The sequence below is a fragment of the Pseudorca crassidens genome, chromosome 21, assembly GCF_039906515.1.
Source record: "Pseudorca crassidens isolate mPseCra1 chromosome 21, mPseCra1.hap1, whole genome shotgun sequence".
NCBI lineage: Eukaryota > Metazoa > Chordata > Mammalia > Artiodactyla > Delphinidae > Pseudorca > Pseudorca crassidens.
The window spans coordinates 19,145,146-19,166,935 of NC_090316.1; the positions used below are offsets into that span (position 1 = coordinate 19,145,146).

At 35.5% G+C, this 21,790-nt stretch overlaps 1 protein-coding gene across 6 annotated transcripts in view; it reads left to right on the forward strand.

Annotated features, from left to right (window-relative positions):
- Nucleotides 1–21,790, forward strand: part of TUSC3 (tumor suppressor candidate 3) — a 182,134-nt gene that overhangs the window by 57,833 nt on the left and 102,511 nt on the right. For all 6 annotated transcript variants that reach the window (XR_010939597.1, XM_067721965.1, XM_067721968.1 and 3 more), the window contains exons 2-3: nucleotides 3,088–3,257; nucleotides 19,360–19,477. Coding sequence is in view for 5 of the 6 variants with exons in the window: in XM_067721965.1 (XP_067578066.1) it covers nucleotides 3,088–3,257; nucleotides 19,360–19,477 (288 nt within the window). In the remaining variant the exon portion in view is untranslated. The remainder of the gene's footprint in view (nucleotides 1–3,087; nucleotides 3,258–19,359; nucleotides 19,478–21,790) is intronic.

Below are 21,790 nucleotides of genomic sequence, written 5' to 3' on the forward strand. Positions count from 1 at the left end.
TTCTCCTTAAAGAAAATCACATGCCTGTCACAGAGAAATGCAACATAGAATAAACCCTATTTGTGGACTGTAGCTCAACCTGTGATTCTTTCTTAGTAGATTTTAAAAGCATGAATTCACATTAATCAGATTTCTCTTCCTTACTGAATATTTCTACTCCATCACCTTGTAACATTTTCCTTTGAGAATTAACTTAATCTTCTTTACAAAAAATGCTCTTGAAAGTTTGAATCAACCATGATGCCCTAAAAACCTACCTTCCTAGACCATTTATTTCTTTTTCTGTGCAAAGGTGACTAGTTCAAGATGCGATGAGGTTTCTCTTTCCTTATGTAGTAGTGTTGTCCCTTCTTCATTATGTAGACTCTTACTTTTTTTTTTTTGGCTGTGCTGCATGGCTTATGGGATCTTAATTTCCTAACCAGGGATTGAACCCTGGCCCTTGGCAGTGAGAGTGGAGTCCTAACCACTGGACCACCGGGGAATTGCCTTAACATTTTTATTTTGAATGCAACGTGTTCATTTGAATATTAGGCTATTGGCTGCAAGAATTTTTCTGTAACCTCTAAAACTGGTAAGATTCTGCAGTGTGTATAGATGTTTAGAGTATATACTTTGGAATAAGACTGGGAATCCCCAGTTCTACCATTTACTAGCTTTATAATCTCGGACAGGTTACTTAATGTCTTGGTGCCTCTGTTTCCTTGTCTCTAAACTTGAAATGTCAATGATTCCCCCATCATAGGATTGTTATTAGGATTGATGAATTCATTAAACAAGAAAAGCATTTCGTACAGTGCCTAGCACATAGTAAGCACACAGTAAGTGCTAGCTGTTGTTGTTATTACTACAGATCTTTGAGGTGCATGACTGCTATGTTTTACAATACCTTTCCCTTTTTATTTTTTTGTTTCTAGACCTGATTTGTTAATATAGTTGAGTATCTTCAGAAATTATTGCTGTTTATGTTTTTTTTCCACATGGAAAGACATGTATTTGGTTTACTAAGACTATTTTCTCCACATATAGAAATTATTGATTTACCTCCTTTTTAAAATTAGAATGTTTCTTTAAAAAAAAAAAACAACAAAAACCCAAACTAATAAACCTCTGTACCGCTTACCATGGTAAGGTGTTTTATCTCAAACAATAGGTCAGCAGTACCTTTTCCTCTAATAATGGGGGATTTGAGGCTTGTCAGATGAGTAAAAGTGAGAGCTCACTAGAGATGTCAGTTGCTGGTTTAAGGTAACTGGTGTACTTTTTAAAGTCTGTTGCAACTAAAACCACTTCAGGGTAGGGCAGTGGCGAGAGCTACCGTTCCTTAGACTTCAGCTTCATCCTCTGTGGATTAAGCTTATTATTGCTGTGCTGCTATGGTTGCTATGTGAGTTTAATAAGATAGCATATGTGATGTCCATAGCATGGCACTTAGCATGTCTAAAGCACTTAATATTCTGAGACTGTAACTAGAGAAAGACAGACTTTTATTTGAAAATATCTCATTATTTTTTGTCATCTAATATTTAATCTGAATATAATGTTCTTCACAAGTTCTCCAGTAATAACCAGAATTAAAACTGTGGTTCTCATGTGTTTTGATATATATTCAGAATATGTAGGAAATTTGACAGGAAAAGAATTGTAAACTACATATAGGATTATAGTGGTAAAATCACCCTTTGTTATCTAACAATAGTGAAAACAATACTTCTACCAATACTGCCTTGTATTTTATAGTACTTTATAATTTACAGAGGTTTTTACCTATCATCTCTCAGTATATCACCTAGGTATGTATTGGAAGGTCAGATGTTAATAGACGAGTCCCTAGGTTCTGAGAGGTAAAGTGTCTTGGCCAAGCTTTCGTGTGTAGTGACCAGAGCACAGCCCTTTTTCTTTTCGTACAGGACCCTTAGACTGTGCTTGGTGTGCTCAGGTGTCATACGTCTCATCAATTAAGATTTCGTCTGTGCCTAGGTCCTTAGTCCTTCTTAAATGGCACAGTTGAAGCCCTTCTCTTCCGACCACTCATTCTTTCTTGATTTTCCAAGGCTAACAAATTTCTTATAGGAATACAACCCTGTAGAGTTTTTTACTTCTCAGACTTTTTCAGGTAAAATGGACAATCTAAAGATTAAGAGCATTCTGTACAGAGGCTAGAGTGTTACTTTCACTGTCACCCCACCCTGGAAGAGAATCTTCCTAGCCCCCACCTCCATGGTACCGTTTCGCCTCACTGCACCTCCCACCATCCCAGTGCCTGCTGCAGTAAGCCACTATTCCTGACTTTTAGCACAGTAGATTTTTTCCTGTTTTTGATCTTACTATAAGTAGAATCACGCAGTGCTCTTTTGTGCATATGTGTCTTTCGCTCAGTTTCCTCTTTGTGAGATCCCTCCAAGCTGTTTGCATGTTGATGCTTGGAGGGGAATTGAGAGTTGGGTTGAGGCTCCCCATTCTGCCCTTGCTAGCGAGGGCGGTGGTGGAAGGGCAGTGTTTCGTCTGTGGAGTTTGGCTAGACCAGAGCAGTTAGTTTTTGTCTTACTAGATCACCCTTTTTTGTCCTTTGGGTAAGGAGAGCAGGCTTTTCTTGGGGTTTTTGTTTGTTTGTGTCCATTGGTGTTCTTGGATTGCCAATGTTTCTGGCTACCAGTCTGGGATGGGTGAGGCTGAAACACAACTCAGGGTACTCACCACCACGGTCTCTTCATTTTGGGGTCGCCAGCCAGCCTTCCTTCTTCTTCCCACTTTTCAGAGCCTTCTTATGCTTGTCTTTCATATGACCAGAGTTTTTAGCTGTCTTTAGTGGGGGATTAGGGAAAAGCATATCTATTCCATCTTTCTGGAAGTGAAAGTCTATTTTACTTTTGATATCTATTTTTATAAACTTTTACAATTGTTAGGAAAAACAGATGAAATATTTTATGCATATATGGTCAGTTAACAATGACTGTTCACCAAAACAAGAACTTTTAGCAGAAATGAATTTTAGGTAAAATATAATCCCATGTAATTCTTTGTACTTGAAGTACAAACTGAAGAATTTTAACCCTGTGTAAATTTAAATTCCTGTGTTTATTGCAGAATCTTTTAGCTGAGAAAGTAGAACAGCTGATGGAATGGAGCTCCAGGCGCTCAATCTTCCGAATGAATGGTGACAAATTCCGAAAATTTATAAAGACACCACCTCGAAACTATTCTATGATTGTTATGTTCACTGCTCTTCAACCTCAGCGGCAGTGTTCTGTGTGCAGGTAATGTATGTATTTAAAAAATTAAAAACTATTATTGTATGATTATATGTTTGTTAGTTAAGATAAAAGTATATAATAGAATTAAACATTTGTTCAGTGTTGTAGTCAACTATAAGTGCATTTAAATGTAAGCTCAAAGTCATTGTTTTCTAGGAAATGACTTTGATAGGCTAATATTTTTATATTGTATAAAATATTTAACTAATCCACATGTAATCATAAAACAGATTTTTTTAATCTTTATGTCCTGTATAAAGGTACATATGTTATAGAATTTGGTTCAAATATTGCCTTGTAGGTCACCTACATATATCTTAGGGGCAGTGAAGTAGCCCCCTTAAACATACTCTGATTAAATAGTTTAATCAAGAGGCCATACTCAAGGAAGTCTGTTTACTTTTCAGTACCTCTAATGATGAGAAATTTCTTCCTATGATATAGAAATTTCTTCCTATGATATGATTTGAAGTGAATGAAATATTTTTCAGTGGGAACATACCAAAGAAAGTTTTGGACAAGTATAAATATAATATATATACAACTGCTTATTTTAAATTAAACTTTTTAAGTTTGAGATAATTGTAGTTTCACATGCAATTCTAGGAAATAATACAGAGAAATCCTATATACCTTTTACTCAGTGACCGCCCCCCCCAATGCTAACATCTTGTAAAACTGTAGCACAGTTTCACAAACAGGATATTGGTATTGATACAGAACAGTTCCATCACAGTAAGAATCCCTCCTGTTGCCCTTTCTGGCCCCACCCACCCCATCTCCCCACCTCCTGAATTTATTCTCTATTTCTGTAATTTCATCATTTAAAGACTGTTATGTAAGTGGAATCATATAGTATATGACGTTTTGGCTTTGGCTTTTTCTTACTTATCATAACTCCTTCAAAATCCATCCAAGTTGTTGTATTTGTCAGTACTTCATTCTTTTTATTACTGAGTAATATCCTATGGTATGGATGTACTGCATGCAGTTTGTTTAACCATCCATCTGTTAAAAGACACCTGGATTGTTTCCAGTTTTTGGCTATTACAAATACAACTGTTATGAACATTCTTGTACAGGCTTTGTGTGAACTTAAGTTTTCACTTCTCTGAGATATATGGCCCGAGAGTCCGATGGCTGAATTGCAATGGTAGTTGCATGTTTAGCTTTATCAGAAACTGCTAAAATGTTTTCTGGAGTGGCTGTATCATTTTACAGTCCCACCAGTGGTGTGCGAAGGACCTAGTTTTTCCATATCCTCACCAGCATCAGTATTGTCATTGTTTTATTTTAGCCATTCCATGGGTATATAGTTTTAATTTGAGGTTTTATTTTGCATTTTCCTAGTGTAATGGTGTTGAACATCTTTTCGTTTGCTTTTTTTTCATCTGTGTATCACCTCTTTAGTGAAATATCTTTCATTCTTTTGCCTATTTCTATTTGAATTTTTTTTTACTGAATTTTGAGAGTTCTTTATATATTGTAGATACTAGTCCTTTGTCAGATATGTGGTTTTTAAATATTTTCTCCTAGTCTATGGTTTGTGTTTTCATTCTCATAACAAGGTCTTTTGCAGATTTTAATTTAGTGAGTCCAATTTATCAGTTTCCCCTTTTACAGATCTTACTTTTGTTGTCAAATTGAACTCTTTGCCTAGCCCTAGATCACAAAGTTCTATTTTTTTCTCTTCTGTGTTTTTTTTGTTTTGTTTTGTTTTGCGGTATGTGGGCCTCTCACTGTTGTGGCCTCTCCCGTTGCGGAGCACAGGCTCCAGACGCGCATGGCTCACAGGCCCAGCCGCTCTGCGGCATGTGGGATCTTCCCGGACCGGGGCACGAACCCGTGTCCCCTGCATCGGCAGGCGGACTCTCAACCACTGCACCACTAGGGAAGCCCTTCTCTTCTGTGTTTTTCTGAAAGTTTTATAGTTTTATGTTTTACTGTTGATCTGATCTTTGGGAGAAAGGATTCAGTCTTTCATCACTAAGTATGATACTAGGTATAAGAGTTTTGTAGATGTTCTCTATCAGGTTGAGGAACTAGTTTACTGAGAGCTTTTGTCATGAATGGGTGTTGGGTTTTGTCAGATTTGGGGGAGTCAATTGATAGGTTCTTTCTTCTTTAGGTTGTTGATATGGTAGATTACATCGATGGATTTTCAATCGCTGAATCAGCTTTGCATTTTGGAATAAATCCCACTTGATTGTATTATATTATTTTTATGTATTGCTGAATTCTATTTGCTAATATTTTGTTGAAGTATTTTATATCTAAGTTCATGTAAAATATCGATCTATATCTTTCATTATTTATACTGTCTTTGTCCAATTTTGGTATCACGCTGATACCTCATAAAATGTATTGGGAAATGTTCCCATCTCATTTATTTTCTGGAAGTGATTTGTAAAATTACACAGTTTTAGAAATTATGTTAATTCTTCTTTAAATGTTTGATAGAATTCTCCAGTGCAATCTTCTTGACCTGGAGATTTTAAATTACGTATTCCATTTCCTCAGTTGTTAAGGACAGTTCAGGTTTTCTGTTTCTTCTTGGCTGAACACTTTCTCTTTTCAAGAACAAACACTTGTAGCTCCACATTCATACTCTTCACGTTGTATAATCATCTGTAGACTTTAGATTTCTAAACCATTTTGAACTTTAGTGGAAATCAAAATTATTAGTAATATGGGCCAATGAAAACAATAAACCAGTTTCTCTCAGACTAGCTTGCAGAAAGGTAATTTCAGTATTCTGAAATTTTCATGAAAGATTTTATCACAATCTAATAATGAGTATATGTTGGGACATAGCTCAAAGTGGGTAGAAAAGATGAAAAGCAAAATATTTTGAGAAACACCATTTCAGATGATTCTGAGTTCCCCTCCTATCAATTTGAGGACCAGTACTTAAGTGGACATTAACATTTGTCAGAATTAGGTTAGCATTAAGGACAGGGTATGTTTATGTTTATCTAAGGGGTGCTGAAAAGCCCTCCTGAGGCAAAAATACCATCTTAGTTGGCATTTGGTGTAACAGTTCAGATTCCACAAAAATACAAACTGTCCTCTGGCATCCTACAATACCTTATATATTTTAGGGAGATCATTTCTTTGCTTCTAAAAGTTGAATATATTGATTTCCTGTATTCACCACTGTTATGAGGAAATCTATTTAATTGATTATTATATTTTTTGCAACTGTAACCTAGAAAGACTTTATTATCCAAGTATTTATTTTACAGTTACATATAATTGTATATATTTTGATAACATAAACCACAGCATACTGTTAAATGGTATATCCTTTAAGTAATAATTTACTTAATGCATTATGTTGTTAAATGGTTAAATATGGACCCTCAATTTTTTAATGACGTTTAGCTCAAAATAACCTTTATTTGTTTATTACAGCCTTTTTTGTAATAAACTTTTAAATTTTAGAGTAGTTTTAGATTTACAAGAGAAAAAGATTGAAGTTATTAGGAAAAGTTAATTCATGGATCAAGATGATGGTGAAGTTGTTAGAGGAGAAAGGAAGAGCCCATGAAGGTTTAGAGGCAAATAAAAAGTGTAGAGCAGATAATGTGCTTCCCATACCTAGACATTCTGGTTTAATTGGTTTTCTTTGCGGGGGGGGGTGGTCAACACATTGACATTTTAAAAAACATGCTCTAGGTAATTCTAGTGTGCATCCAGTATAGAGACAGGGAAGCTAAGAAGCAGGTTCATGATTCACAGCTTTTTAAAATTTAATTTCGTTGAGGAACAATGGGAATGGATGAAGCCTTATTAGTTATTTGGATGACCATATAGCATTGACAGGGATCCTTTATGAAACTAGAATACTCAGATTTTTAGAGAAGAATCTATAGAATTAAATGATTTCTTCCCCAATACTCAGCAATTTAGGAGCAAGAACACCCTCCATAGGGATTAACCTGTTTGCTTTATTCTACGAAGTGGATTAATCGGCACATATTCTGAGAATGCTAGTGAGAGTATATCTGAAATGTATAACTGTGGGTTAAAAGTTGGTTAGGGGGTCAAAGAAGCCAGGGGACAGCTGATAAACTAGGTGTGATACAATTAAGCTAGATTTTCACAAGAGTGAAGGAGAGGTTTTGTGTGAAAGGAAGACGGGGTTGAAAATTAGGAAATTGTAAAGAGTTGATTAAATAAATGAGTAAATTGCTAAAGTATAATGCAGATGATTGTGGATATAATAGAGAAGCTTTAGGAATGATAAGGCTGGGGTCTCATCTAGATTATAAACATGTATGTCGAAATAACTCAGGATTTTAATGGAACTGGAGAGGAAAAATATTAAGTGAGCTGAAAGAGGGATGTCTTGGAGTTTATTGGATGAGGTTGATAGATTTACATTATATTTTATAATATAAATTTAAAAGGAGGATCTGTTAAATAATTGTGATTGAAAAGTGGTCTGAGATCTACTGTCACTGAGCCAAGAGAGTACCGGATGTGACCCATATGAGCAGAGTGAATGAAAGAGATCTCAAGGGGACAGCCAAGATGGAAAGGTAAAGAGGAGTTTCAAGAAAAATTTTCAAGAAAAAGTATTCAAATTATATTCTGTATTATAAATTAAGTGCCTCAGAGGGAGTTGTAGATTCATTGAGAAAGGCACTCTATCATCAGCAGTCATTTCTGTTTAAAAACTTGAATTCTCCTGGGTTCTTCTGTGTCAGTGTAATTTGGGACCACTTCTATAATACTGCTATAATTTTTTTATAATTCTGTAGAGTCATTGAAATGTTCATAGCTATAAGTTTAAAAGATTAGTGCTTTCCTTTGTGAGACTTTTTCTGCTTTTTTCTTTTCTTTAAGAAAAAGTGAAATTTTCTTCTAGAGCTGACACACTTAAAGATTCTCCAGTTGCTTTTCTTTGCTGAATGGCTGATGAATGAGCTATTGGCTTCCTTGTAAGCCCTCTTAGCAAATCATTCTGCTCTTCTTTCACAAAGTCAGCTTCTTCACAAATCTCAGAATTCAATTCTCACCTTCCTCAGTGCACACATCAAACTCCTTGGCCAAATAAAGTTGTTAAATTAGGACTACTCAATATAATTCTCACCTCCCGTAAGTGTTAACTCCAAACTTCCTTTATCTAATTGTACTGTAAGGAATATTCCCCATAATTGCTAAATCTTTTAGATGTATTCTACCACAAAGTTACTTATCTCTACCAGAATTCGCTAAAAATTCTAAGAACAAAATAACCTCTTCTAAGGTTATTACTGTCATTCAATAGATGTAAGAAAAAACATCCAGATGAAGGAAAATCAAAAAGTACATGTAGAGTCAAGCAGGGTGCACATACAATCAAAGCTTGGTAATGTATTGGAAGTTAATATGTTGTTGGACTTCAAATAAATGAAAAAATGATTAGTAATTACAAAGGTATTTTAAAGAGGAGGGAGAATAAATTTTTACATTGATATATTAGATATTAACTGGCTAACATCTTTTCTTCTCTAACTAAATAAAATGATTGTTTATTATGTGTAAATTATTTGGGCAGTCCTGTGTTAGGTCATTTATATATATAATATCTCATGTCATTCTCATTACTCTAAAAGGTAGGACTGAGAAAAATCCATGTTTTAGATGACAACATCAAAGCTGAGAGGTTGTATAATTTACCCAAAGTCACAGAGCTAATACCTGTCAGGGTTGGGATTTGTGACTCCAGAGCTAGTAAGTTTAATGCTTTCCTTAAGTGTACATATTCATTATTGTTCCTACCCTGTGAACTGTAATTTGCATTTTGCATTCCCAACTAAGATTATTAATCTTTTAGTGCAGGGATCCATCAGCCAGCATTCCTTAAACTCATTAGATCATGAAAAGCTTTCGTTCAGATTAGCATTTCATAGCAAGGGCTGGTGAGTTGGAGATAGCTGGCCAAGACCATGTGGAAGAGCTCACCAGCTTTTTGTTTCATTACAGTGAAGTCATATCTCTTAGGAGATTCAATTCTAAAGTGAGCACATAATGTGAGAATCATTTGTAGATAAAATTACCATGTCCATCTCTTAATGCACTGATAAGTGCTTTCTAAATGGTTTTGGGATTACAACCCTTATCATTTCCTTTAGTCCTTGGATAATATTTCTCTATGGCCTTAATTCTTAAGTTTTTCTAATATGTCTGGCTACCTGGACAAAGTATTCCACTTCTCTGTCAAAGACTGGCAAACTCTCATGCCATTCACACATTCTTTGCCTGGCTTGGCTAATACGTGAGGACTGTTTCAGACTTGACTGAATCCATGACCAGTTTAATATAAATGATGTTTTAGGGTTACTGCTGAATGCTGTCTAGTTTAATTATTTTTTTAGGTCGAAGGGATGTGATTTAAGTTCACTGTATTAAATTTCCTCCTAGGTGTGTCTTCCTCAGATTGGATAATCCCAACTCTTTTACAATGAATAAATGGATGTTTTCAGTGAACTTTAATTATCTATGTGACACTGTAGCATTCTCTGAGCTCTATTTTCTATATTATTTGTATATAAAGTCCAGATTTAGTCACCCATCTTATAATTTCAAACCTACAGAAAATTGAAACAGTAGTACAAAGACACCAGTCTACACTTCACCAAGATTTCACTAATTATAACATTTTGCCACATTTGATTTTGCTCATTGCCTTCAAGAAAGACACATAAGAGTTGTGAGTTTACATTTTATTCAGGGTCTTACTGGGGACTATATATAGCCTGGGAGACAGCCACTCAGTTAGTCCTGAGGAAACTGCTCTGAAGAGGTAGGGGAGGGGCCAGTTTACAAATTTTTTTGGTTTGGAAATAACATGCAGTCTTGGTAAAAGCAATGACACACATCTTGGTAAAAGATCACTGATAATTCCAAAGAACAGGTGTATGTTAATGATTTAGTGCTTTGCTATGTCTGGGAAGATGCAAGCATCTCGGGTCATTGAAATTCTTCCTGAGATATGTGTCTAACTATCTAAGGGCCTGTTTATCCAAAGCACAGAGCGCCTCACCTGTTTTTCATCCTGAACTCTTCTTGGTACACTGTCTGTGGGTGACTGCAATGGTTGCGACTTAACCCCTGTGGAGGTGGGTGATGAGAGATGCTCTTTGTTCTTCTTTGCTCACATTCTTTTAAGTATAAGTAAAAAATGAGTCACATACCAGCAAATGTACTTTTAACTTGTAGACATCATGAAATATCACTGCTAAATATTTCAGTTTGCATATTTTAATAAGACATTCTTACCTAATCAGTATACCATTATTACTTTTAAGTGAAATGGCATTAATTCAATGACATAATCTACTATTTTAAAAGTACTATAGCAGTTATTTGTGTACTTCTTATTGCATCCTATCAGGAGGCACATAATTTTAGTTCTTTCAAACACCAGTGATGAGATCGATCACTTGATCGAGGTGGTGATCATTACATCTTTCTGTTGTACAAGTATATCTTTCCCTTGTAGTAAGTGTTTGGGGAAGGTGAATGGGTTAAGAGGGGGGACACTTTGAGATAACGTGACTATCCTGTTTCTTGGCACTCTTTTACCCAGTGATTGTAATATCCATTGATCATCTCTGCCTGAATTTGATATTACATTGATGATTGTGAAGGGGTGATTTTTAAACATTCTGTCATTGCTTTAACATTAATTAGTTGGTATTCTTCTATAAATGAGAGCTTTTCTTTCCTCCATTTGCCCTTCTGAGTATCTCAATGCAAAGATTCTTTTTTTATTTACTAATCTGTTGCTGTGATTATTCTTCTTCAGTGTTCAAGTTGCCCTAAATTTGATCAGTGGAAACCAACTCCTGTGTCATTTACATGCCTCGGTTAGTCTTTGCTTTCTGGCTCAGCAAAATATTCTAAGCCTACTTTATATACTTTCCCTGTCATGGAACTGCAAGAAGCATTTTTTTTTTAACATCTTTATTGGGGTATAATTGCTTTACAATGGTGTGTTAGTTTCTGCTTTATAACAAAGTGAATCAGTTATACATATACATATGTTCCCATATCTCTTCCCTCTTTCAAGGAGTCCTTCATCTTTTTGGTAGGAAGTGATATTTAGAAAGCAAGAACTGGGCAAGTTATACTGTTTGCCGCTGGGATAGTATCATTGCTTGCAGCCTTTTTTAGTAGATAGAGCTAGGATGTGTGTATGTGTGTACCTACACACACATACATACATACATACATATATAAATTATGACTTTAACTGGATCTCTCCTATTCCAAGCTAACACTGTAGGGTTTTTCCTCTATTTTCCCTATTCCATAGTTTTATCTCCTTTCTCCAAAATGAAAACCTGGATCCCAGCAATACTGGTGTATTTGCTCATTTGCTCTCCCTTTCAGTGCATATAAAATAGTTTTAGAATTACAACACCAGTAGGATCTCTGAAAACAAATCATGAACTAGACTTCCTAATTTCTGCACAGTTCCTTTCTTCTTTTAGCTATGTGTCAGTTTTCTTAGCATACAACCTGTTAAGCTTTTTTGTATGTTAGTATTATCATTTTTCTTAAGAGAACAAAAATTCTGCTGACTCATAAACTGAGTTGCTACTATGCATGTTATATACAGTTTAATATCTCTTACGTTCATATACATTTTTGCTGTAATATATGTGTTGGAATCGCATGTTCACGTTAGAATTGTTTTCCAAAGAAAAAAATAGATGTTCAGAAAACATAGGTGTGATGGACACAATATCTTTATCTGGCAAGTAGTGAATTATACAGAGCCAGTTACAAAGTGGTAGTTAACTGTGGATTCTTCAGCTCTTCAGAGGCATTGGGTCTATTTAATATATTTCAGTATATTCAGTAGGGTCCTGGATATTTGTAGCACAACCAGAGAGAAATCACTGTTGAAATCTTTGTGCAGGGTGTTGTTTACCAGTTTTTTTCTCTTCAGGGTATCAGAACCGTAAGTAATGGATGGTTCCACTCATACCAGATCTCTCTCTATATATATCACTATCTATAGAAATTGAATAATTTGAGGTTTTATGAAGATACACTTTGGAATATCCATGCAATATATAGTTATATCTATATATAATTTATCATAAAAATATAAATAAGAGGCATACATAGAGATTTTAATATGAATCTTATAGGAAGTTTGATTAACATTAAAAAGAGAAACCATATTTCTTTAAAAATCCCTTCAAGGGCATAAAAGATAAAAACTACATTCATCATGGGAGCTATATTAAATATATACAATTATGGATGAGTTAATAATCCTTTTTAGTTTTGCGCAACCCTTTAAAAAGGATTATAAACTGCTATAGCATTTGGATTGATTTTTTTCTTGTTTCCATAACAAAAAATTGAGAAGATTTAATAGAAGAGTTTTCCCAGAACCGTGCCCTGCAGTTACTGCTTAGGCCTTCCTGGATGCTTTGCTGCAACTTGACTGCCCTCTTCAGGCTGCATGTTAGTAGATTAGGAAAATCTACAGTGTTCCTTCCATTCATAAAGTTACATCTCTAATGTTCCTATGAACTATTAAAACAGAAAGTACTTTTTTAGCTAACAGTGTTGGAAATGTGCTTATTTAAGTGCTAGGTGCATTTGTGGTTTTCAGCTTTCAATTTCAGATGGCAGTGAAGTTTGAAGGGTTCTAATAAGCATTAATGACACCTTTGCTCATTAGTCTAAGCTGACACAAACATATGCAAGAAGCCAGTCACTTTCTTTGTCATTAGTTAGGCTTCTTCTATCCCCTGTTACACATGAAGAAGTTGGAATATGGAGAGATAAGAGATAATGGAGTTAAGTTTAGAGAACAGGGTTTATGTTATTGGGGCATATTCCTTCTAACAATCTTTTTTACCCTAAATAGATATCATCAACATTGAAATATGTTTTTCTCAGGCTTATTGAATTATTTCTAGTGACAAACAGATCTGGTCTCTAGTCCTATTGCTACTAAGTTACCTTCAACAGAAGCAAGCCCCCATTTACCTTGTCAGTAGTAAGTTTTCTCTGAGTATTGTATTTGTGTTGAAAAAATGTAATTTGCTTAGCTCCCCTGGAATTCTTTATGCCAACAGATAGATTCCTAACTAGAAGCAAGATGTGTAGAAAATTTTTCTTGTTGCTTTGGTGCTCTAGATTCTAAAGGAGAATATGTAAGAAATAGGTCATATCTTCATTTATATAGTATTTTAATAGCTGCATATATTTTCCCAACTAGACCAGTATAGTAACGTTCTGAGTGGTTTACAAACATTTATTTTCTCCTCCTCTAATACATTATGCACACTGTTGCCAGATACAGCTTTCTTAATTAGTATTTTGCATAATCTACTTCTTTCAAAACACTTGTAGTAGTTGTTCACTATTTACAGAATAAAGTCAAGATCTTATTTATCTTTCTCCTCGAAGAGAGCTTCCAGTCTATTCTTTCCTTATTTTCTAACATGAAACTTAGTTCTGTTATTTGACTACATAATATACATTTCAGACTGGGTAGTCTTTGTTTATACTGCTTCTGTTGCCTTCATATTCTCTTCCTGTCCTTCCTTGATTATTATAATTTTAGTCCTTCCATTCTTTTCTGAATATTTTCACATTCACACTTTGTCCAGCTGCTCAATCCACTGTGATCCCATTCTCTTCTATATGCTGTATAGCATCTACAATCTGCATTCTTTTTTCAATATATATATCTTACTTGTGTGTTAGTGTGTGTCTATTCTGTTCTCTGACAAGCTTCTTAAAGGAGACTGTGAGGTATACTTTTTTATTATTGTAGCATATATTAAAACGCTGAATAAACATCACTGATGATTAAGATCTAGATTTTATATTTCATATGAAATTGATTTAGGAACATGATGTTAGGAGATGATTTAGTCATTATAATCTTTCAAATCAAGACCACTATTCCTTTGACAAATAGCATATATTTGTGATGGTACAAAGATTTAAGGTGTTTCTTTTTTTCTTCCTAAGACCACCTATACCGTGAAGCAAACTGGCCTTAAAAGAGACATAAACCTGTGACATAAATGTGACAAAGTGGGCTTTTAGTCAGACTGTCCAGAATTCAAAATCTCTAATTTAGTATTATTCAGTTTTAGGGTATATGTAATATATTGACTCTTCAGGAAAGTATGTTATTCATCATCAAACCTTTATTAAATACCTATTCTGGACTAAGGCCTAGCCACCGAACAATCACTGCATAAACATAGTATGCATAAGCAGAACAGTATATGCATAAAATAAACAGCGCTGCACGGCAGCCGAGAATTTCCATTTCTGACAGTTGCCCGAAGTATTACAGAGAATTGAAGTGGCTTCTGAGGGAGGGGCATTTTTGAGCAACCTTTTGAAAGAAGGGAGGACATTTTAAGCAGAGGATTTAATGATTTAAAGCTTAAAGAATGAACACAGGGTGTCACAAAACGGAGAGACCCTTTGAGCATGTGGTATGTTCCTGTGGATACAGACTGTAGATGTAAATTGTGGCCAGGGGATAGGGGCTCTTGTCTTCTCTTCTGCCCATGGTCTTCGTTATATAGGCAGTGGGGAACTCTTTAGGACTTTGGAACAGAGGATAGAACCCACAGTTGATTATTAGGAAATTAAACTGAGGAAGTGGATGGTGTAGAAAACAGAGTTTGAAGGCAAAATGAATTCATCCTCTCTGACCCCTCAATACCACTTATCACATTTTCTCGTTTTATTTTCTTCAGAGTATTTCCAGCTATCTGACATTTTGTGTATACTTGTGTGAGGCATCAGTTTCTCACTAGAGTGTATTCTCCTTGAAGTCAGGGCCCTTGAACTTATTATTAAGTCCTTCATTACCTGACACATTGTTGGCACTAATATATATTTGTGGAGTGAGTTAATGAGTGAATGAATGTATACTTAGTAGATTCTAATAGGTCTGGGGTAGGTTATAACATTATAAGGGAAAAAAGTTCAAGATTATCCCAGTCTTATGTCATTCCATAAGATACTATACACAGATGTTGAATACTAAAATTTGATAGTATTTTTCCTGTGTATTTTTCAAAATGAAGCATTTTCATTTCTCAGAACATCATTATCATAAGAATGCCAGTTTTTGCAGATGTGCCATTTCCCTAAGTTTCATTTTAAAAGTTAAAATGTGCTTTTGTGTAAGATGTCCTTTTGTGTAAAAATAAACTGCTTTCTTAATTGTTATGCTATCATTTTTAACGATTTTTTTTTAAGGCCGCACTGGTCTCTTAAGGTTCATTAGTACAGAGATGTTCAGATCTACTTAATCGTCAGTGCCAATTCACCGTGTGACATTACTATACATTTTTTCTTTGAAAATCAATGATGAATAATTACCTGTAACATTATATTCCATATGACAAAAATCAACTCAGATTTTAGGGCTCATATTGGTCCTAATTCTGCTTTTATTTAGGGTTTGAAGAGGAGCCGTGAGGCACTGTTTTAAATAGATGAGGGAGGGTGTGAACCATGTAATCCGCGTGTATCCCTCCAGGAGACAGAGAGCATGTTCCCATTTACATCACAGCTTCATCTCTCCAGTACCTTGAAGTCTTTCCCTTCCCAGCCCTCGTGCTTGCTGTTCCTGCTCTCCGAAATGTCCGTTCTCCAGCTCTTTTCAGCGATGGCTTTTTCTCATCCTTGGGATTTGAGCATTAGTGTCGCTTCATCTGAGAAGCCTTTTATGACCGCGTCATCTGAGTAGATCCTCCATTGTTTTCTGTAATACAATTCCATGGAATTTTTTTTCTCAGTGTATATCTTACCTTTTAATGATTTTCATTTGTTTATTTGGTTGTTTATTATATGTCTCCTCACTAAAACGTCAACTCCATGAAAACAGAGACCTTGGAGATTAGCTCACTTCTTGCTGTTAGGTGCTCAGGTTAAATCTTATTTAACCACCAAAGTTTTAAAAGTTTGTAATTATTTCATTTGAACAGATTCAGAATGTATACAATATAGTTTTCTGCCTAGGGAGCACAGTGCAGTCTCAGGCTGATCTTTACAGTGGTCAGTTTTTGTACTGTGCTGTCTTAAAACGTGCCCTTAAGGCCTTTATGCTAAGTGACCTCAGATTATAGCCTTGCTCATATTTAGCCCACTTAAATATATTTTAATCATAGCACTGTTAATGTGCTCCTTGTTAATAAAAAAGGGCCTAGAATGTCCCTAGCCCTTGCACTCACTTATTTGCAGACTTAGCCACAGGCAATCACTGTTATTCCTTTGTGTTTTTTTCTTCTGGTGTTTTTTTCATACCTCTAAGTGTTAGTCTTATATATTTCATGCAGTAGACCTGATCTTTACATTTCTGGCTCTAATAGGTGAGGATTTAACTCATCTCACCCCTTACCATTTTTATAGTTTTTATTATTGTAAACAGTAAATAGCGCTCTTCTATTTCTTGTTCATAAGTGTAAGTGATATCTCTTGATTCCCTAAGTCGAAGATTAGCAAGTACACCTTCTTCCTCCCTTTTACCTACCAATACTGTATTGTCATAGTTGATAGCTCTTACATTCTGTACTGTAACCATCGTTACATCTGTGCTCTGTCTGTAGGTTGACTTATTGTTTCTACAGAAATAGCATCAATTGCAAAGTAGTAGGTTTTTATTATGGTTCCTTTTCCACAGTGCTGTTGTTTATGACCCCCTCCCTGACGCAAAAGAAAATGTTCAAAATGAATGCCTTTTCCCATCACCTAGCAATCAAGATTATGATACATTTTAATTTTCTTCTTCTTTGGACCTTGCCTTTTAGATTCATTTTGTTGTTGTTTTTCCTGTCGCAGGACCACACGTGCCTTAATGATAGTCTGGGCATTGTGCCACTCTTTCTAATTGTAATGGTTGCTTACAATCGGTTCTCTTCATCTTGAAGTCCAAGTAAATTCCTGTCCTGATTTGTATTTCATAGCTTCGTAGTTGGATCACAGCTTTCTTACACATCTTCCACCTTTCCTACTGCATCATATTTCTAGTTGCCCTTTTACCTTCCTTACAGTTCTTCTATCACACTCTCATTTTTACCATTTCTATCAATTATAGCCTAAGGTAATTTCATATGACTTACATTTTTTCAAACGTGTTTATTTCAAACTTAATCGTTTGGCTTGATATACAATTCTAGATTGAAAATAACGTGCCCTCAAAACTCTGAAGGCGTTATTCTGTTATCTGCCAGCCTCTAGTGTTGTAAAATATCACAATATGTTGGTCTTTTCTTACTCCTCTTATTCAGAACCTGGGAAGTAATTTTAATTTGAATACCTAGTCTCCTTTAATTGTATTATGTTTCCAGAAAATTTCCTTTGTCTCTTCTCTTTTTGGGGCTCCTTCTATGTGAAGATTGGGCTTATTGGATTATATGCCTAGGTACCTCTCTCCTTCCTCCCACCAATATTGTCCACCTGTGTCCATTTTGTTCTTTGAATTTTATTTAACTCTATCTACTAATATTGGTGTTTCATTTGAGAAATCATATTTTCTATTTATAAGTGCTCGCTCTTTTACTTTCCTTGCTCTTTTTTTTTTTTATATGGCATTGTTATTTTTTTGTGAATACTGTTGGGAAAAGCAACAGTATGATCATCCTGCCATGGGCTTTGATGATCCTGCATGTTCTTGCTGGGCATGCCAAGAATGCCAAGGGTTGTGTGTGCGGTGACAAGCCTTAAGGAGTGACATTATGTGTTTCACTGAACAAAGCATGGGATGTATCATCATGTGCTATAAAAACAGTAAGTCCTCCAAACTCAGTATGGCTGTCCTGTAACACAGTGAACTGTGTGTGCAGGTATTCAGGAAGGGCCTTTTGTGCTACCCCATGAACTTGGGGGCATGAGGAACTGATGCAAACAAACACGAAGAATAAAGTCCATAAGGTCTCTAACCCAGGAGTCTCATGGCTTCTGCCAGCATCCATGAAACAGTAATAGGCTAGCTCGTTAGCAAGATGAAATCTCAGAGCCAGCATCTCTGCTGCTTCTAATCCAGTATTTTTCCTAGCTTCTCCTTTTACTGCAGTCTTCTCTGGGATTGTAACTTCCTCCATCAAAACTTTTCCACTAGCCTTATGTTTTCCAGATAGTTCTTGAACTCGTTTATCTGCTGCTGACTCCACTCCAAGTCTTTTTGTGACTGTGGGGTTATACCTTTTTATATCTATACTTCTTTTGGGAGAGACTCCCCAGGTCTCCTGTGAATAGTCAACCGTATGGAAGAAGCCCCCTCCCCTGTTTTTAAAATTAAAGTTTTAGCAATCACTGTTGCTTCTTTTTCCATGACTATACCTACATCCTTCTAGCAACACCGTTTCTTTATTTCTACTCCCTGCCTTCACCTAACTATAGAGCTTTAGTATCTGGCATATCAACAAAATGTCCAATAGAAACAAATTCAAAATAGGAGTAAATATGCTCTTAGAGAAGAGCTTGTTTGTGGCATTTGGTTTAGCTACTCAAATTTTTGCTTACTTTCAGGTGTGAATGTAAATGCATTTTTAGATAGATGGACTATATAAAGGTGCAGTACAACTGTATTTACAGTTTTAAAACATATATCCATGATTTTTATTTCTCCATTAAAGTGAATTCCAAAATTCTTAAAAATTGCTCTGTGCCTGTTACTAAAAATCATCAGAAGATTTAAGTTATATGTATAGGAGACGGCACAAAATGATTTTATCCCCTGTAATAAGAGTTGTCGGGCTTCTTATTTAAAGGGTCAGGATGGGCTTTTTTGCCCACACGCTTTCTATTAGAACTCCTCCACTCTGCCCTTATGTAGTGTAATAGCAAACATAGCAGTAAGTAAAGGTATCAGTGTGGCTGTGATGCAGTAACCCTTTATTCACGAATGATAAAGTTTGAATTCTGTATAATTTTTACCTCATGGAATATTCTATTTTTTTACCTCCATTTAAACTATAAAATCTACTCTTAGCTTGCAGTTCATACTAAAACAGACCAACTCTTGTCCCAGAATTACCTGTTTTATTAATAGCTTTGTTAATGTTTCAATACTGATAATGTTTCTACTCTGTCCCATTATCCTTATCAGGCAAGCTAACGAAGAATATCAAATACTGGCTAACTCGTGGCGCTATTCCTCTGCTTTTTGTAACAAACTCTTCTTCAGTATGGTGGACTACGATGAGGGAACAGATGTTTTTCAGCAGGTAAAAGAGTTTTATTTTAATAACATATTTAATAGAGTTAGTTAAGATTGCCACATCTGTTTGCCAGATAAAAATACAATTCAGTGCATGCAATGAGTAGTTATTAATTATGTGATATGATTACAATAATTACAGTCAATGTTACCTTTATCAGTACATAGTTTTTGCCATTAGTGAGTAAAATTAAATGGTGATAGAATTTGAGCTCAGCTGTCTGGCTTCTTGATCCCTGCTGTTACCCTGCAGTTATTAATTTCTTGTATTTATCACTACTTGATCATGCCTTTCAAATGTAAAACTTAGTGCCATACCCAGCATTGATTAGTTTGGGTATCTTGGTCTATTTTATTTTTCTCACATGTGACACTCTGGTGCAGTTCTTTACCACGTCATGGAAAAGTATTTAGTTCTGTAAAGACTCAAGCTAATTGTAAATGGTCCATTAGTGAGTGTTTCTGCTTACTTGCTTCCAGATTGATAATTCATTCTTCTTTGACAGTTTCTAGTTGAATAGAATAAATTCTCTCCTTCTGCCTTCAATACCCTTTACCCTTGGGCTTTCCTATTAGTATTCTTCATTTATTTTTTTCTTATAAATTTATTTTACCTTTTGGGCATGTTTCCTTTTGTCTGTCTATTCAGGAAGTATTATTGAATTGGTGAGAAAAACATACATAGTTCTTCCCCATAAGGAGCTTATCGACTAGGGAGCTAATAATATAAAAATAAAGAAAAACACATAAACATAAATGTGTAATTTCAAATAACCTCGTAAAGATAAATTACAGTACTATAACATCCAAATATTTTTTCATGTAATTTATACGTCTGTGTAGAATCTCAGGAGACTTGGCCTTAGAGATCATCAGATGGTAGTGCTATATATATAGCATTTGGTATATACATGAATATATATGTTCACTCAGTATATACATGAATCCTCTCTGCCATCTTAGGAAACAGTCACCCAGGTCCAGTCTGATTGCTAGAGCAGAGGCTTCAAGCCCAAACATCTACCCTGGCCAGGCGTGGAAGCTGAATGAGGGAAACCAGTTACATGAGTTTAGTTTCATTATGGGATCTTTGTTTATGTACATACTTAGTGTATTAAAAACATTAGTTCTTCACTTGAATAATTAAATATGTTCCCTCCGATCTTTATTAGAACAAAATCTTTCTTGGTCTTTTTAAAAAATATATATATTTAATGGAAACACTCAAATTTCACTTTTTTCCTAACTGCTGTAAGAAATAAAATCAGCAGAATGCCATGCAGCTGACCGTTGGTTTCACTGGCATGGGTGGGGCTACAGTGGACTGGACAGGACCAGCCGACCCAGTGAGGGAGATGCAGCTCAGCTCTCTCTCTAGTGAAGAAATGCAGGCCAGTGGAGCTAGCTCTGTTTTTCAAGTAGAGACCCAAATAATGAATTTTTATATGAAATTTCCCTATCTTTAAAATGTTGGTAGCTAATTCGAGTTAAAGAAAACCAAACAAAATTGTGGGACAAAGTAATCCTTCCTTTGTGCTAGGTACTGACTATATAGGCTGCCAGTATATAAACATATAGATATACTGTTAGATATAATTGTTGAGTTCTTTTATATGCTTTAAACATTTTTTTTAACTTTGGCATAGATGTAAGAGTTGAAGTCAAGGGCTTCCCTGGTGGCACAGTGGTTGAGAGTCTGCCTGCTAATGCAGGGGACACGGGTTCGAGCCCTGGTCTGGGAGAATCCCACATGCCACGGAGCAGCTGGGCCCATGAGCCACAGCTACTGAGCCTGCGCGTCTGGAGCCTGTGCTCCGCAACAAGAGAGGCTGTGACAGTGAGAGGCCCATGCACCACGATGAAGAGTGGCCCCTGCTCGCCGCAACTAGAGAAAGCCCTCGCACAGAAATGAGGACCCAACACAGCCAAAATAAATAAATAAATTTATTTAAAAAAAAAAAAAGAGTTGAAGTCAAGATTGTTTTTAATTGAAAAATTTCCTCAGGTTAATTTTGAATCAGCAGAATTCCAAACACAGCACTGCTTTGTTTTTCCAAAACCTAGCCCCTGGCTTAGCAATGAGAGTTTTCATTTTAAAATGCAGCATTGCATAAAAGTTATAGCTGCTAATGATTTTTATGGGGAATTATAATTACAAAAATAGCGAAGTGTATATTTTACTTGGGAACTACTAAAAGGTTCTTAATGCGTATGTTTTCTTTCTTGCTAACTACTGAATCGCATTTTGTTGAAGTACTCTCTCTAAACTGATGTTTTAAAGCACTGTCGCTGTGGTGTCTGGATATGATATTAAGAACAA